Source organism: Crocuta crocuta, unplaced genomic scaffold, assembly GCF_008692635.1.
Source record: "Crocuta crocuta isolate KB4526 unplaced genomic scaffold, BGI_CrCroc_1.0 scaffold27, whole genome shotgun sequence".
NCBI lineage: Eukaryota > Metazoa > Chordata > Mammalia > Carnivora > Hyaenidae > Crocuta > Crocuta crocuta.
This window is the reverse complement of record NW_027532250.1, coordinates 1947801-1966294: the sequence shown is the minus strand read 5'-3', so window position 1 is coordinate 1966294 and position 18494 is coordinate 1947801. Positions and strand designations below refer to the sequence as shown.

Below are 18494 nucleotides of genomic sequence, written 5' to 3'. Positions count from 1 at the left end.
GGGGGGGGGGGGGGTGGATGTTGGTGATGTTAAGAAAGATGTTCGAATTTTACAGGTATTAACTAAATGAGGACTCCCTGTTTCACTTGACTGTGATCCACATAATGTAGATACTCCTAGAGAGATTTCAGTTTGGGTAGCATTTGAAGGATTTAGAATCTTAAAGTATGGTTTCTTGAGAATAGCCTCAGTTAACTTTCTTTTACTCAGAGCCAAGTCTAAAAATGGAGGCCGGTCCTTGCGGGAGAAGCTGGACAAGATTGGGTTGAATCTTCCCGCTGGGAGACGGAAAGCTGCCCATGTTACCCTCCTGACGTCCTTAGTAGAAGGTCAGTGGGGTTTTGCTTTTGTTTGGTGATGTCCTTAGTATGTGCTGGGTTGTTTGTGTCTTTAATACTACTCTGAAGAAAAGCTTGAAAACAGCCTTGTCACGAGTGGAGACAGATGAAAGTGATTTGTCAGCAGTTCATTGCAATGAATCAACGGTAATTTTATCAAATAATTCAACATTTAAATACCTGCCTGCTGAGCTATCCTGTTCTGGGTTCTCCAGAAAACCATTATTAAATAGAAATTGGCTTTCCTGACCTAAGAACTCCACGCTGTAGGACCTCAGGACATTTCCTAGACGTGAACCAATTTTTGAAAGATGCAATCGATCAACGGGTCCACCTTTGAAAAGCTGGTTACGTATTGGTGGAAGAAGCCCCTTTTCCAGCTTTGGCGGCTGTGGAATATCAGGATTGTGGTCAGTGGAGAGAAAAGCCTTTGCATACAGGGGGCCAACGCAATTCACAAGTCCTTTGTTCATTTCCCCCATGGAAAAAAAAAATTAGTGGGGCCCCTCTCCCCAGTCCTCAAAGAGTAGGATGTAACATTTTGGTTTATTGAATGGGCCAGCCCCCACCCCCACCCCCTGATCTGGAAGGGAGCCAAGAATGCAATTACAGCCTTTAAAAATAAGGGGAGGGGGCAAGGGAAAAGTGAAAAAAAATTTTTTTTTTTTTTAAAGAAAAACCAGCTCATTGTTGTGATGCACGGGAAAATCCAGTGGGACATGGGGAGGCTTCTCCCCAAGTCTGGAGTGGCCCCTCACCCTTGCCCAATCAGCAGGGCGCTGGGCTCCAGCTAAGGGCTGGGGGAGCCAATGAGGGGTGGTCTCCCCGGCAGCCGGGCAATCTTTGGACCGCTTTCTGTCCCCCGTCTAATGGTGCGACGGCGGTGCTGAAAGCGACTTGGCAGAGCCCCGATCTACCTTTTCACGAGTGTCTTTGGGGGTCGGGGCCAGGAGAAAGGAGCTGCCTGTTAGCTGCCTGTCGGGGAACAGCTGTGCTGCACAGACAATGGCGGCTCTGCGTGCACGGCGCATAAATGTGGCTCCGCTAGGTTTTCTGACCAGCCGGGCGGGGGTGCCTGAATAAGAAAGTGGTGCCAAGACAACGGTCCTCAGATTCTGATGTAGGAAGTCTGGGGAGGCAGGTGCCACTATCTGGGTTTCTGAAAAGCTCTTGCCAGCCATGCACAGTGGAGCCAGGACCTGGCCTCTCTGGTCAGAGATGAGCGCCTGTGGTGTTCCTCTCCCTCTGTTCGGCCAGTGACCTGGACAAAAGGGCGCGAGTGGTCCAAACTCGTTGTTGGGGGCTCTTAACATTTCCGATGGAAACACATGCCTTTCTTTCTTGAACATTCTAGAGAGCTGCCTCCTTCAGTCTTGGGGCTCCCTAGATTAAAAAGAATGTTCTGTGTCAAAGACTTTGCTACGGTTTCATAAAGAGAAGTGCCCGGTTGGCTTTTGTCACAGATGCTTGTCTTTTTCACATCTCCCTTCGTCTCTACAAGCGTAGCTTTTATAATCCAGAGAGAGCATGGGTGTGTCTCAATCCGAGTTGGGTCGAAGACTGGTTAGCATTGTTCAAGGATCGTGAGAAAACTCAGGGTCTTTCTTTCCCCCACACGTGGTAGGATTTACTCCTCGACTTCTGGGGAAGGGGACCCAGTGAAAACACCCAGGAAGTCCTACTCGCTTGTGGAATTGTTCTCCTTGTGTGTGATTTCATGTAACAAGGCAGAGTGACTGGGGGCCAGCTGGGTTAGAAAAAGAGGCACAGGTTTGCCTGGGGGTGACCACAGGCCGCTTCAGTCTTTTGCCATCGCTGACCATTCTAGGTGAGGCTGTTCACTTGGCTCGGGACTTTGCCTATGTCTGTGAAGCCGAATTTCCTAGTAAACCAGTGGCTGAATATCTAACCAGACCTCACCTTGGAGGGCGGAATGAGATGGCTGCTAGGAAGAACATGCTGCTGGCGGCACAGTGAGTATCCAGACTTGGGTTTGATGGCTGGAGGCTCTGATCTTGAATTTNTAGTCCCTGGGGCTTAGGAAAGAAACCCTCGCTTAATAAGGAAGGGTGTGGAGCAAGAGGAACTGGCAAGAGAGTTTTCTTGGACAAGGCAGAGAGGTTAACTCTTTGGTAGGATTTGGAAGAAGTGAAATGAATGTCCTGCTTAGTAATAAGTGTTTTTGGAGCTCTTCAATTACTCAGCTCCAAGTAGTTAAACTACCCTTTCCTTCTGGTGTCTCCGTATCTTCCAAAAGTGTGTTGGAAACAATTTGTTTTGTCCCAGCCAGTAAAGGTTGGGTGCCTTCTGATAAGACTTTTGATGTTAAAAAAATTTTTTTTTAATGTTTACTTATTTTTGAGAGAGAGACAGAGCATGAGCAGGGGAGGGGCAGAGAGAGAGAGAGGGAGACACAGAATCGGAAGCAGGCTCTAGGCTGAGCTGTCAGCACAGAGCCTGACACGGGGCTCGAACTCACGGAGCGAGATCATGACCTGAGCCCAAGTCGGACACCCTACTGAGGAGCCACCCAGGCGCCCTTTCTGTTTTTTAAATGTCACGATCCTGTTGGATTTGGAGGAGACAATGTGGACAAACTGGGTCCAGTCCTACTACACGCAGCTGCAGGATTTCTGCTAGAAGCCGACCGTGAATGGATTTTAAAATGACAGTAAATGGGGCGCCTTGGTGGCTTAGTCGGTTAAGCGTCCGACTTTCGCTTAGGTCATGATCTCGCGGTTCGTGGGTTCGAGCCCCGTGTCGGGCTCAGTGCTGACTGCCAGCTCAGAGCCTGGAGCCTGTTTCAGAGTCTGTGTCTCCCTCTCTCTCTGACCCTCCCCTGCTCATGCTGTCTCTCTCTCCTAGAAATTAAAAAAAAAAAAAAAACATTAAAAAAAATAAAATAAAATGACAGTAAATGAAGGCAGAAGGAGTGCAGTCAGGAAATGGGGCGAAAGAGAGCATAGTGAACCAGTGTATGTAAAGAGTGAGTTTCGGGGAAATGGGTGATTTCTCCCGAGTTCTTGAAGAAATTGGTTTCTTGGTACCCAGCTGCACGAAATAAACGCTATCCCGCTCCCTCTGGGCCGGACATCCGGACTCCACCTCTTTCACTAGTCCTGGTGACCTTGACCGTTTGACAGGGTTAATCCTGTTATCTTTCNAATGGGGCGAAAGAGAGCATAGTGAACCAGTGTATGTAAAGAGTGAGTTTCGGGGAAGTGGGTGATTTCTCCCGAGTTCTTGAAGAAATTGGTTTCTTGGTACCCAGCTGCACGAAATAAACGCTATCCCGCTCCCTCTGGGCCGGACATCCGGACTCCACCTCTTTCACTAGTCCTGGTGACCTTGACCGTTTGACAGGGTTAATCCTGTGTGACCTTGACCGTTTGACAGGGTTAATCCTGTTATCTTTTCTAATTGCAGTGAGGATTAAAGAAGATAGTGCGTGATAGAGTTTAGCTCAGGGCCTATCGAGAAATTGGCGCTAAGTACAATTGGTACTGTTAGTACCAAGTCTGTTTCTTTGTGTTGTGGGTGAAGTTCTGATCACCTCCCTGGGGAGGGGGGCGGTCATCCTCAGGATGATTTGGCGCTGTCCCCTCTCTACCTGTCAGGAGCTAGATCTAGCTCACAGGTGTGTGTTGACTGTCTTCACAGGCAAGTGTGTAAAGAATTCACAGACCTTCTCAATCAAGACCGAACGCCCAACGGGAACAACCGGCCCGCCCCGGTCCTGGAGTCGAACATACAGAACTGCTTGTCTCATTTCAGCCTGATCACCCACGGGTTTGGCAGCCAGGCGATCTGTGCTGCCGTGTCTGCTGTGCAGAACTACATAAAAGAAGCCCTGATAGTCATAGACAAATCCTATCTGAACCCTGGAGATCAGAGTCCGGCCGATTCTAGCAAAACCCTGGAGAAAATGGAGAAGCACAGGAAATAAAAACGGGGAGTGAGCCACGGGGCTGAAGAGTCTGGAAGGAAGAAGAGTCTGGACAGACTGGGAAACCCCTCTTGCCTGGGGACAGACAGTGTGTTACCCACCTTCCCATTAAAAAGGCCTCCACTGATTTCTGGATCTTTACGTTGCCCTCCTGGATTCCTTAGTATTATTTCACTAGCCCCGAAGTGTGTCTCCTTAACTCTGGACAAGTTATTGGAAGGTGACAAGTACTGATTCTTTTATTCGTTGAGCTTATTTTATTCTTTTGAACCCCATTGTTTTCTCTGAAAGTGGTGCTACAAGTTTTAGAAACTTTTCAATCCATTCCCCGGGCTCACAAGAAAACCCACACACGTAGCTGTAGAAATGTCTTGTTGATGCCCTTCAGATCAACGGTAACTTGCAGTGTTGCGCTAACGGTTGGCTTCTGGCGTCCACTAAATATTTATCTAGAAAAAGTATTTATCTAGCTTCTTCAGATGTCAAATCCCGTGTCCAGTAGGGAGCAAAGAGTCTCTCTGCTCAGCAACTAGCTCAATAGGTGGCATTTGACACACATAAACCCCTTGTTGAAAGGGGCTCTTTGGGTTTTACGAAACTTGTAGGAATGAAGCCTGCTGATGACTGTTTTCTTTTTCTGCCTTTTTTCTTTTTTTTAAAGTCTGAGAGTTAACCCTTCAATTGGGAGACTCCGAAATGACACGTTCCTTTAAGGTACTGAAGCTTTATTTGCATATTTATTTCACATCTTGGTGTTTCGAGTAAACTTGAAAAGGGTAGGCATGAAGCGGTTTTTTTTGTTTTGTTTGTTTTTTTTCTTTTTGTTTTTGTTTTGGCTGCCCGCCACCCCCGTGTCCCATAGGAGGCTCTGTATTTTGAGAAAACCGTGCGTTGACTGTACAGATGTTATTTATGCATAATTTAATGGGGTCTGTAAATACGGGTGCACTTCTTAAGAATTTTACAAAAGGGGTTCGATTTTAATATTAACTCTGAAAGGTGATGGGGTAATCTAAAACACTAATTTAGGCTTTATTCATGCGTACACAGGGTATTAAGAATTTAGAGGATCCTGGGCTCTTGTTCTTGATGCGGGAGATTCTATTTAATTGAAACTCTGTTCACAAAGCAATACCTTTGGGTCTCTGTTCCCGTCGAGCTGAACCGGAAGATGGGTGTGCGGTACCGTGTGTGTGTGGGGGTGAAATAGGGGTTTGAAATTGAACTCCACGTCTGTAAACGCACCCCAAATAATTATTGTGTATATTATACCTGTATAATAATAAAAAAGTATTCTCGATAGAAGCCATGAAAGTCGGGTTACAACTTGGTTTTGGTTTTTGTTTATGTTTTTAAGTCTCTAGGATGAGTGGAATAGTGGCAGAGCTAATTTATGGTTTGGCCACGGCTCGTGGCTTAGTTCTTGGGACGGAGCAGGGGAGTTGTGTGCCGAGGGAAGGCCGAAGTGTCGTTTTCTGTCCCTTGTGAGACTGCTCAGCTGCAGCACTAGGTCTTCGGCTCCTGAACCGCCCACAGCTTTGGGTAGTACCGTCCTGCCGCTGGGGCGGCCGGGGCGAGCGAGAGTCAACAGTTCTGGAACCACAGCCCTTGCACAAGGCTATACCCTGTTGAGAAACACTACGGTCAAGTTGCCACCCCCCAAATTTGGAGATGGAAGCAAAACGATGGTAGGTCATCTTTGCGGGGATCCTCCTCTGGGAGGATCTTTCCATCAAACTCCAGCAATGGAAATAGTAGGCTTTCTGTGTTTTCGCTTCGTTGGAATTCTCTCCATATTTGGCAACAGGACCCGCGTGCATCTATCCAAAGCCCCCTAGTCGTTTTGTCGGGTAAGTCAGAGGTTGGGTCTCCGCACCCTACTTGGGCTCCGTTCCAAGTACTAACCAGGCCCGACCCTGCTTAGCTTCCGAGATCAGACGAGATCGGGCGCGTTCAGGGTGGTATGGCCGTAGACATCCACACCCTACTTGGGGAGCAGAAGGGGCTGGCCACACTCATGTCCTTGCTGGATGTTTGTGAGGATCCTGAGTGTACTCCGCCGGTCCTTGATTTCAAGTTGAGGTGGCCTGGCCTATCCTCCAGGAAGTGATATGTTTATAGTTTGGCACAAGAGGCTGGGCTTCAAAGGGAAGTTGGGAGTGAAAGGATTTTCCCCGTTGGATTAGGCTGTTTCTTCAACTCCTGCTTCATAATCCTTGATTTATAACTCCCTACCAAATGCTCAGCAATTCCCGACTTAGTGTTGGCATTGGATGTTAAGTCATTTAAGCTCTGCCAACCTAATACTTTGCTCTTGGCAGCTTATCCTTGGCCGCCGAATGTTCCCATTAAGTTGGGTTTATCTGGTTGATATGTCAAGTTCACAATCGCTTTGCTTTAGAGGAGTAGAAAGAGGTCTTAGGTTGGCAGTTATTTTTCTCAATCAAGACGTGAGATCTTGGGTGTTAAAAAGGAAGTTACGGGGGCAAAGGGCTGAAGGGGAAGGGACTATTTTCTTATCAACGTCTTAACCTGCTTTTGGACTAGAGTCTGGCTTTTAGGACCCGTGCCCAATCGCAATGCAGACAATGCTCTGGAAACGCCCCAAAGTCAACCCAGGATCGAAATGAGTCATAAGCAGGGCTTGTGCCTGGCTCACTGCTCAATCGTCTTTTATCCTGGTTCCCACTGGAGTCCACGGACGGCCACTGGGTCCCCTGGGTCCGGGACACCTAATAAGGGTGCCCTGACCTTGGACTTCAGATCCAATGGTAGACCGTTGGCTCCTTACGGGGCTGGGGTGGTTTCGCTTCCAGCCCCGTGCCTGTGAGGATCGCATTTCTCTCTCGTTCCCTTCTCCCTGTGGTTGTCGCACACTGGCTGGCAAACTGAGATGCTGCAAAGTCTGCCCTCTGGGAGGAGACAGGCAGATGCTTTTCTCTCCCTCCCCCAGCCGCCCCGAAGGAAAACCCATCGTCTGAAGGTACGCTCTGTCCGAGCGTTCCACGTACGGCAGACTTCTCAGCCAGGACCGTGCGTCTGTTGACTGGAGACTTGCCCGCCCAGGTGTCTGGCACCCCGCTGCCCTCCTGTCCTGCCCACAAGCGCATTTCCAAGTTCTGTGGAAGGTCAGAGAGCGGTGTCTTCAGTAGTGCTCCGTGGTTGTCTTACCTCCCGTGTGTGCACAATTTAAGTTGCGGGTTTGGAAAGGGATGATTCGTCTGTTTCTCATTTGAAACGCTGCCATCACAGTGGCCACCATTTTCTGTGTGTGTCGGGGGGTGGGTCTAGCGTCAGGGTAGAGTCAGAGACCTCCGGGTCCTGCATTTGGATGTTAAAATGGTAAACAAGCTAGGTCACGGGTGGGTGAGAGACTCCTCAAGACTTGGCAGCGGTGGGGATCCTGGGGCCGCGCTGCCCTGGGGGAGCGCCCGTTAAGCAGCCTTTGTGAAGTCCCACGGAGGTTCAGTTATTTTTGAGGATGGCAAGCATTTCTCCAGCCTCCCCCTTTGTCTGGGGGTGCAGGGTGGGGTGGCGAGGCGGCAGTTGAATTTGNGGGTGGGGGGGGGGAGAAGAACAGTCTATGGGTCCTTGAAGTGTGGGTTCCGGGTGAGGGAGCTCCCTCGTCCCTGGCATGGCCCTGGTTTTTAGCTAACGTCTTCACTAGCCACCTGAGCTCAGTGGGCGGTGCGGGTTTCCTCCTCAGTTGGGAGATAAGGTTTGCTTTTGAAATTTCGGTGCCGCAATGCCCAGGTGTGCTTTTCCCGGAGGTAGCCGCTGTTCCTCGATGATGTGATAACTGTTGGCTTCCTTTTCAAGGATCCCGGTTACCCTGGATCTCTCTTCCCACCCAACAGTCTTCATTTTTGTTTCTCTGAAGCCCACAGGCCACCACGTAGGGTGGCTTGGTGACGCTTTGAGCCATCACCATCTGATCCGCCTCCTGGTTCTGCTGACCCAGGCTGGCATCGTGCCCATGGTCTGCTGACTCAAGGTGTATCACAGTCTCGACCGTCCTTGTCTGCTAGTAGCGTGGAACAGAGACTTCTGAGGAACAAACTTGACCTCAGGATTCTTAAAAATGAGCGTTGCACTGGAGTCCATAGTTTCATGGGACGCTTGGTTATTTTTGGCACCGTCCTAGACACTAATGTCCCTGCCCCTTTGGGATAACATCTTGATGGGGGAGATGGGTGGAAGGAAATCGTGGAAACTGAGTAGAGTCGAAAGGCCTCATTCCAGGGACCTGTTCAAAGGGACAACGTGGTGAAGGGCGTGTCCAAGGTCAGATCTCAGCGTTGGTTTCTCAGGACTCCTGGAGCATTCCTTGTGTCTCGACATTGTCTGAAGGCTTGAGGAGAGGCCCCGGTAGGTGAGTGTCGGGGTTGGATGAATGGAAGGCATCCTGGCATCTGGCACTTGCTGAGACTGGAAGGCTTTGGGGACTTCGTGGGTGTTCTGGGTTGAGACTGCTTCCAAAAAGCGTGTCCGAGTCCCAACCCCTGTACTTCAGAATGTGACCTTATTTGGAAATAGAGCCATTGTTGGTAATTAAATTAAGATGAGGTCCTAAGAGAAGAGAAAAGAAGAAAGATGAGGTCCTACTGGAGTGGAGTGGCCCTTCGTCCAACGTGGCTCGTGTCTTCCCTAAGAAGAGAAGAAGCGAACACAGACGCAGAAAGGGGAGCGCGGGTGATGACGGAGGCAGAGACCAGAGAGATGTAGCTCTGAGCCAAAGTACCAAGGATCGCCACCAGCAGCAGCCAGAAGAGGCAAAAAACAAACAACAACAACAACCAACAACAAAAAAACAAAAAAACCTCCCCTAAAGACTTCAGAAGGAGCATGACCCTGCTGACACCTTGATTTGGGACTTCCAGCATCCAGAATTGTGAGCCCATAAACTGCCCAGTTTGAAACCCTAGGAAACTGACCCAGTGGGGAAGTCCTGCCTTGNGCATCTGGCACTTGCTGAGACTGGAAGGCTTTGGGGACTTCGTGGGTGTTCTGGGTTGAGACTGCTTCCAAAAAGCGTGTCCGAGTCCCAACCCCTGTACTTCAGAATGTGACCTTATTTGGAAATAGAGCCATTGTTGGTAATTAAATTAAGATGAGGTCCTAAGAGAAGAGAAAAGAAGAAAGATGAGGTCCTACTGGAGTGGAGTGGCCCTTCGTCCAACGTGGCTCGTGTCTTCCCTAAGAAGAGAAGAAGCGAACACAGACGCAGAAAGGGGAGCGCGGGTGATGACGGAGGCAGAGACCAGAGAGATGTAGCTCTGAGCCAAAGTACCAAGGATCGCNGAGATCATGACCCAAGCAAAAGTCGGACGCTTAACCGACTAAGCCACCCAGGCGCCCCTTTAATGCTTATTTTTGAAAGAGAGGTAGAGCAAGTGGGGGAGGGACAGAGGGGGGTGGACAGAGAGGATCAGAAGCAGGCTCTGCTGACAGCCCAGAGCCCGATGTGGTGCTCGAGCTCACAAATTGTGAAATCGTGACCCAAGCCGAAGTCGGACGCTTCAGCAAGTGAGCCACCCAGGCGCCCCATTTTGTGGGTTCCTTTCTGCACGTGGTGTGTCGTCTCTGCCTGGAGTATCAGCCGGCCACCTCTGTGGTCTTCCCACTGGCGCGGGTCCATCTAACAGCATGGAGGTCTTCAGTGTTAACTGAAATACGATTTTTCTGCTTGTTCTCCACATTTCTGTGGATGAAGAGAGCAGCTTCCTGGTGGCAACGGCATTAGCCGGCTCCCTCAGCCTCTCGGGGAGAAGTCACCCGAGCATCTCTGTCCAAAGCAAATCCTAAACTCCCGGGGGCCCATTTCACTTTTGCTTTCTACTTGTTTCATGTAACTGGCCCCTCGGGGTATCCCAGCGTTGACCCCTGAGACCAGTGAGTGTTAAACCTGGCAGGTCCCGGGGGGGGGATGACTGACGCCCTTCTGCTGCCTTTGACCTGCTGCATCTAAGATCCAGGGATCATTTTTATTAAACAGACTTCTCTTGGTGATCTTGATGGTGAGCTGAGTTTACGAACCGCTGCCATCTAGTATCTTCTTCTTCTTTTTTTTTTGGTCTATAAGCTTTATTGATACCTTGCTTTTACAGTTCACAATGCATTCCACAGATTCAGTACAGCTTAAACCGCAAATGTATAAATCTTCATTTCATAATTTTTTGCATAACAAGGTTTGATATTTGCAAACAGAGTTTTTGGAAGCATTAGATTCAGTCCATAGATTCAGAATCGGTGACAAAATGAGCTACAGTAAGTCTGTGCAATGAAGTTTATGCTGAGGAGTTCCATCTAGTTTTATGGAGTCACACAGCTTCTGCAGAGGGGCTGTGACGTGCTCTGTGTCCCCAGCGTCTTCTCCAGGTGACACGCCCCTGCTCTTGGGCTCCTGCTGCGTCCAGTGACCTTGAAGCACTTGCGACACTATGTGGCTCAATGATCTGGCTTCTCCAGTGGACTCTGCGTCCATGACTGCCGGGACCATGTCGGCCTTGCCCCAGAGACCGTGTCCATCTCCCCACACACTGAGTAGCTCAGCCCAGGACTGGGCATCTACTCAGTTAAGCAGCTGTACTGAGTCCCGGGGGCGGATCCGGAGCTGCTTCATTGCTCTGGGCCACATGGGTATCCAGACCCTCTGCCGCCTCCCACCAGAAGGGCTTCATCCTCTGCTGGGGACCCTGGGGACCCATGTCTTCCTGCTCTCTCCCAGCCAGGCTGGGGTGGAGGAGAATCCATTTGCACACGGTCTGGGTGCTGCTCCCCCAGCAGCAGGTGGGGCTGCCTGGACGCAGCAGGCTGGGACGTTAGCGGACACGGAGTGGGCAGTCTGGCCGGTGGAGGGGAGGGAAGGAGCTCGGGTGTGGAGGTGTTTTACTGTTGGAGCCGACAGGACTCGGTGCCAGCTTGCACGAGGGCACCTTCAGCACTCTTCACGCAACCGTAGACTATGAAGTAGCTTCTGGAATTGGGCAGATCCTCCCGGATCCTGGGCACGAGGAAGGAAGGGGCTGCAGCTTTACATCAGGCATGGCCAGCCCGTCTCCTTAGCCAAACACTTTGCAGGAGGAAGGGGCGGGGACAGATGGATCACCAAGCTACCATGTCATTCTGGTCCCCATGCCCCCCCCCAAGACTCAGCCTTTTCTCCCCCCAGGAAGTGTGGGGTGATGGCCCAGATTGGGGGCTCCATTTCATCAAAGCTTGCCTTTGTGGCTCCTTTTCATGAACCAGGAGGGAATCATGTTTGGGCCTGAGGGCTTGGGAAGAAGGTGAGACTTTCCCCCAGACAGACATCTGCAGTGTCTGGGGACATTTTTGGTCATCACCACCGGGGGAGGAACACTTGCTCTGGTGCGTAGAGAGCCAGTCGATGCTGAACACCCAACAGTGCACAAGATGGCCTCCTGGCAACAGGGACTGACCGGGCCCGAAATGTCAGGAGTCCAAAGGTTGGGAAATACTGCTTTAAACATAGGAAAAAGTCTAGACGCATTTCTTAAACCATTAGCAGAATTTACTTCTGCACAGGGGATTACTTTTTGCCTGATGTGATTCTATATAGTCTCAGATTTTTAAAAAACAAGTAGTCCTTTCATAAATAAAACACCTGACAGGATGTTTACATAAATGAATACATGTGGAGTGAATGCACAAGTGAATGTTTATTCTAAGTTTTGGGTTTTTTTTTAAGTTTTTTACTTAGAGGATGGGCGAGCAGGATAGGGACAGAGGGAGAGAGAATGCCACGCACGCTCCACACTGGCCGCGCAGAGCCCGATGTGGGGCTCGATCTCACGAAGCGTGAGATCGTGACCGGTGCGGAAATCAAGAGCCACCCAGGTGCCCGGTAAGTCAGTGTTTAAATCAGTGAACAAAGGAAGCAATGATCGCTGAGAGGGAGAAAGATGTGCGTCTTTGTAACTGTTTCCTAACTTTGGATTTGGGGCTCTGGTTACCTACTTTGAAGCCCTTTTGCCGGGACAGGTGAGGGAAGAGGGGAGGCCGCCCCTCCCTTCCCTCCCTCCCCCACCGCAGAGATGGGGGGCTCCCTTCCCTCCTGTTTCTTTTTCTCTTTGGCAGGAACTACTGGTTCTCCCTGAGCAGAGACATTGTTTCACCTCTGACATCTGTTAATATCCTTTTCCCACAAGACAAAAAAGGCAGTGGCGGAAGGCACCAGCCATTTAAGAAAAAAATCTTCAGAAAGAATTTTCTCAATTGTTTTCTTATAATTGTTGTTTGCTCTGCCCATTGTTGCAAAGTAGTTCAAGCTGACAACAGAATGAATTGAAGTGTCACAAACCATTTCTTTCGTGTTATGGACAAAAGTAATGCATGTTACTGCTATTGCCCGTACACGCTTGGAACGTCTTCGGTGGGATGTGGCGGGCAGCCTGCTGCGGGGTCCCGCTGGGCGGGGCCTGGGGTGGCAGGGACATGGAACTTCCACTCTGTGTCATTTTGTCCAGTTGGAGTGTTTTATGCGGCATCTGGGTGGCTTAGTCAGTTACGAGTCTGACTCTTGATCTCAGCTCAGATCTTGATCTCAGGGTCGTGAGTTCAAGCCCCGAGCTAGGCTCCACACTGGGTGTGGCGCCTACTTAAAAAAAGAAGAAACAAACAGAACAACCACCACCCAAAAAACCCGGATGAAACGGACTCTCAAATTTAGAAAAACACTAGGTTTAGTAAGAACACCATAAAACTGAAAAATGCTTCTGGTAAACAAAGCACCGACGGAAGAAGAGAAATCGCCCTTGCATTCTGTTATTTATTCACTTCCCCAGTAAACCTATTTTAGCCCATTTTACAGAGAGGCTCAGACCCAGGCAAGCAGTTGCTGAAACTCCCCCAGCAAGGAAGGGTCAGCGCCAGCCCCAGAGCCGGTCTGGCTGCCTCCGGGGACTGTGAATGTAACTGGGCCCTGTGGTGCCCCTGATGCTAAGAACTTTACATTATTGAGCACGTGTTATGTGCCAGCCACTGTTTTTGACACTTTTCATATTAAATTCATTTACTCTTGGCAACACCTGTGGGAGGTAGGAAGAACACCCCATCTACAGATGGGGAAACGGAGGTACAGAACCATGAGCTGCCTGCTCAAGGTCTCTCGCTTGGTGAATGGGATAGCCCAGGCTTGGTGAGGGGATGGGATAGCCCAGGCTCCAGCTCCAGCTTGAGTGTTTCCCGAGAAGGACTGTCTGTGTCTGGTCTTTCATGGAGAGGCTAGAGACAAGATAGGAATATTCTGAGTGAGAAATGCTCTACCTCGTGCAAAGTGCTTGGCTCAGTGCCTGGCACGTGTAAGTGTTTAATTAAAGTGTCAGCTTTAAAAACATTTTTTTAATTTTTTTTTCTTTTTTTTTTTGAGGGAGAGAGAGACAGCGTGTGAGCAAGGGAGGGTCAGGGAGAGAAGGAGACGCAGGATCTGAAACAGGCTCCAGGCTCTGAGCTGTCAGCATGGAGCCCGACGCGGGGCTCGAACCCACAGACCGCGAGATCATGACCTGAGCTGAAATCGAGAGTTGGACACTTAACCCACCGAGCCACCCAGGTGCCCCAAGTGCTTTTCTGAATGCAACAACCTCTGGTCAAAGAGAAAACAAAAGAAGGAAGAGAGAGAGGAGGGGGAGGTGAGCAGGACAGGAAGTGCAGAGAGGGGACAGGGAAGAGAGGAAAGGCAGGAAGCCCTTCCCCCTTTGCAGAGTGGTGGGGGTGCGGGCTGCTGCCAGCAGGGTCAGGGGCTCTGCTGGGTCTCCAGCGCGGCGCCGGCTCAGCCTTCAGGGCTCCCCTTGCCGTCACTGTTGCCTCTCCCAACGCTCAGCCTCCCCTCTGCCCCCTGCCGCCTCCCTGGCTCACCTCCTTCTCAGCCCCGGCCTCACCTTGCGCAGCACCTCCTCCTGGAGCCTTCCCAAGCTTCTGCTGACTTACGTGTCCCCTCGGCTTCCATCACACTTCTCGTCACATGGGTGGTAACCAGCTGTATAGTGTTGTATCACCTCCCATATCCTGCCCTTGAGGGAGTCACTGTGGTCTGGTCACAACTGAACCCCAGTATGCTGCTGGCAACCGGGCTCTTAGTAGATGTTCAATATCCATAGGCTGAATGAATAAATTCATTTATTCCAAAAGGTCAGGATTTGCTGAAGTGGTGAATATCAAGACAATTAATGCATTCTCCCATCCATCCATTCGTCCATCCATCCATCCATCCACCCACCCACCTATCTATCCATTCATCCATCCATCCATTCAGCCATCCATCCATCCATCCATCCATCCATCCATCCATCCATCCATCCATTTATCCCTCCATTCATCCATTTATCCACCCATCCACCCACCCTTCCTTCCTTCCTTCCTTCCTTCCTTCCTTCCTTCCTTCCTTCCTTCCATCCATCTACCATGCTAGTCCCTGGATATATACCAATAAGCTAAAGCTGCCTGGGCCCTGCCTTGTGGAGCCCACAGTCTGTTAGGGGAGCCAGACATCAGTCCATCAATCACTTACACATGTAACTGCCAACTTGGTGAGCTGTTGGGGCCCGGTAGAACTGTTGCTACTCCAGTCGTTTCTGTAATAGAAGAGCTTTACAGGGTGAAATTCCCTGCATTCTGCAGCAGCTGGGGAGACATTTTTTAATTTTTATTTTCGGTCCAGAACAGTGCTTCTGCCATCCATGAAAATTGGGACGACTCAGCTTAAAGTTTTGTTCTTCAGAGACAAGCTCCCTGCTCTCAGAAGACACTGGAAGGAGAAGCCCTGCAAACAAACCACCAAGATCATGTTAGGGCGGTGGGCATCTATTACTATGACTATTAGTTTGTGTAAGCTGGGGCCCAGGGGAAGAAATGCCAATGGCATGGGTGGTAGATAGAGATGAGGGTGTGTTCCTCCCAACCCTTGTCTCCCAGCCACCCAGTTCCCAGGATGGAGACAAATCTCATTACCAATTAGGTGTGCGCACAGAGCTATTTTAGGCATGTACACACAATTACATGTATTTCTTTTTTAACCCACATTTTGTATACACAGTCTGGCACCTCACTCTTTCCACTTGATTTATCATGTTGATGGCTCCTTACCAGTTCGTATAGAGCTGCCTTTTTTGTAAGGTGTCCTTTTGGGTGTGACGTACAGATTATCCATCCTTTCCTGGTGGGGTTTGGATGTTTCTAATCCCCTGCTGGTACAAGCTCACTCAGTGCAGCCTGCTCACAGGTCATTCCCCGCGGCTCTTTCTGGGTGGATGGATTCCTGGTCATGGAATTGCCTCTTCAGTTTTTGTAGATCCTAGCTTGCTGCCCTCCTCAAGACCTTCCCATCCACACCTTCCCATCCACACCCTGGCCGTCTACTGAACTGGCCTGTTGGGAGGCACTGGGGCAAGGTGTTACTTGGGATGTTCAGGAGTCCCCCTGAGGAAGTGATATTTGGGTGGATGGGTGAGAAAAAGCCACTTGTGCAGAGCCAGAAACAGAGCTCTCCTGCTGGGAAGACCAGTGTGGCTGGAGATGAGGCTGGAGAGAGAACCTGAGCCAGATCAGTGGGTCTTACAGGCTTGGAAAGGCACTGGGATTCTACCTGGGAAGCCACCTGAGGATTCCGAGCAGGAAGGGATGTGGTTGGATTTACACTAAAAATAAAAATAAAAATAAATCAGTGCATGTGGAGAATGAAGCACAATGGGTAGGAATGAAGCTAGGAGACGCCACACAGGCACCACGGCAAGAGTTGGTGGAGGCGTGCACCCCAGTGGAAGCCAGGGCAGAGGGCTGCAGCATTTTGAAGGTAGAGCTGACAGAACTTGCTCTGAGATGGAGGAGACTGGGCGTGGGGGGAAGAGTTGGGAGGGATCATATGGGTTGGGCTTCAGCGAAATTTACCAAGTCGGGGAAGACTCAGGATACCAGCTTTGTGCAAGCAAGACCCATGAGTTGAGTCACAGGAAAGGAAAACTCCATGGAGGCTGTCCTTAGCTTCCGTCAACGGGGACCCAAGTCATTGAAGAAGGGTGCCTGTGGCTGGTCCGTCCAGGGAAGGGGCCAGTGTGGGTGCTCCGAAGCTGATGGCCGGGCCACTCTGATGCCACCAGGGCGGGCTCCATATTGGTTCTGAAACCTGATACATCCCAGATATCTGGACGCACTAGGACAGGAGTTCAGAGGAATCAGACCACCCCCTGGGCTGGGCTGATGTAGTCTAGCTCTTGGAATTAAAGATTCCTAGGTTTATGTGACTCCAGAGGTGGGGTAGGGTGAGCTCGAGGGCAGGGCTCATTAGAACTTTATTGACTGTCAATACTGGAAGGAACCTTAGAGGTCACTGGTTAAACCACTGATTTGGAAAAAAGAAATTGTTTGAATGGCAAATGATTTTCATGCTTTCAATAGTGATTTAAAAGAATTAGAATAACAATACGGTCTACGTGCACTGATTATGCACCAAGGTCTAGGCCAGATGTTTTACATTCATTATTTCTTTTTTTCGTCCTATTTATGTATTTATTTGAGAAAGAGAAGGAGAGAGCACGAGCAGGGGAGGGGCAGAGAGAAAGAGAGAGAATCTTAGGCAGCTTCCACACCCAGCACACATGGGATCATGACCTGAGCTGAAGTCAAGTCAGACTTTTAACCAACTGAGCCACTCAGTTTTTTAAATTTCTTCCAATTGAAAAAAAAAAAATTGAAGAGGAGCATCTGGGTGGCTCAGTCAGTCAAGCGTCTGACTTTGGCTCAGGCTATGATCTCTTGGTTTGTGAGTTTGAACCCAGCATTGGGCTGTCTGCTGACAGAGCTCTGTATCCTCTCCCTCCCTCTCTCTCTGCCCCTCCCCCGCTCACATTCTCTCAAAAATAAACATAAGAAACATTGTTTTAAATGAGTATAGTTGGCACATATTGTTACCTTATTTTATGTCAATCTGCCAATAACCATCCAGGGAGATGCTGTCATTATCTGTGCAGTCACTGAGGCTGAGGGTGGCGGCTCAAAGTCCCCTGGCTGAGATGGGGGCCCAGCTGCCCGTCTCTGATTCCTGCCTGGAACTTCCAGGGACATTTGCTTTTTCAACGTTCTGTTGACCGTCTCTAAGGCTTTGACAATTTTAGCTGCCATATTGGCCCCAGGGAAAATGACCTAATAAGCATTGTCACCAGCGCGATCTAAGGCTGAGTCTCCAGTTGTTTGTCAAATTGGAGTATTATATTCTTTTCTTAATTTTTTTAATGTTTATTTTTGAGAGGGGGCGAGGGGCAGAGAGAGAGGGAGACACAGAATCTAAAGCAGGCTCCAGGCTCCGAGCTGTCAGCACAGAGCCCGATGCGGAGCTTGAACCCACAAACAATAAGATCATGACCCGAGCTGAAGTCGGGCACTTTATTGACTGAGCCCCCCAGGCGCCCCGATTCTCAAGGTTTAAGGTTTAACCTCTGGGAGTCACAAGCTAACAGCGAACGGCTCAGAAAAATCCCCCACAGGGGGATGGTCTTAGCGTGATGGGGATGATTCCGCATCTCCAGAAGTCACCGCAAGTCTCAGAGCTTCGTGCTGGCAATGGGTGAATTTGGGGTATGTAAGTTATACCTTAATAAAACTGGTTAAGAATAAGGCAAAGGGAGGGGCGCCTGGGTGGCTTAGTCGGTTAAGCATCCGACTTTCTCTAAGGTCACGATCTCACGGTTCGTGGGTTCAAGCCCTGCGTCAGGCTCTGTGCTGACAGCTCAGAGCCTGGAGCCTGTTTCCAATTCTGTGTCTCCCTCTCTCTCTGACCCTCCCCCGCTCACGCTGTCTCTCGCTCCTAGAAATAAATAAAACATTAAAAAAAAAAAAAGAATAAGGCAAAGGGAGAAAGAGCCAGCACCCCTGCCCTGGGACCCCAGAGAGGCCTTCTCTCCTCAGCCAACTTCCCTCCTGCTTTCTGCGGCCAGAGTGGGTGGCTCGCCAGCAAGGTATTGGTCGGCCAGAGAGAAGCTTCTGGGTTTTCTCCCACAGGTGGACAAATTCACGGTTTAGGTGGTGGGAGCTTCCGCCCGCGGGGCTGAGCAGATCAGACGCCCACCCTGCAAAGGGCATGGTTCCCACCGGCCAGAGCCACCACGGGCAGCTCTTCGCCCTGTGATTTGTGGTCGGCTCTGCTTGGTGGCGGTTTCTGAGGAAGGACAATTACATTAATTGAGCCTTTCAGGAAATGG

The 18494-nt window shown here is 50.0% G+C and overlaps 1 protein-coding gene across 1 annotated transcript in view; it reads left to right on the top strand.

Annotated features, from left to right (window-relative positions):
• TFAP2C (transcription factor AP-2 gamma) overlaps nt 1-5589 on the top strand; it is an 8262-nt gene extending 2673 nt beyond the window's left edge. Inside the window, 3 exon segments of the mRNA XM_077778325.1 lie at nt 211-329; nt 2167-2311; nt 3999-5589. Of these exon segments, the coding sequence (XP_077634451.1) occupies nt 211-329; nt 2167-2311; nt 3999-4284 (550 nt within the window). The 3' untranslated portion in view covers nt 4285-5589.
• The last annotated feature ends 12905 nt before the right edge of the window (nt 5590-18494 follow it).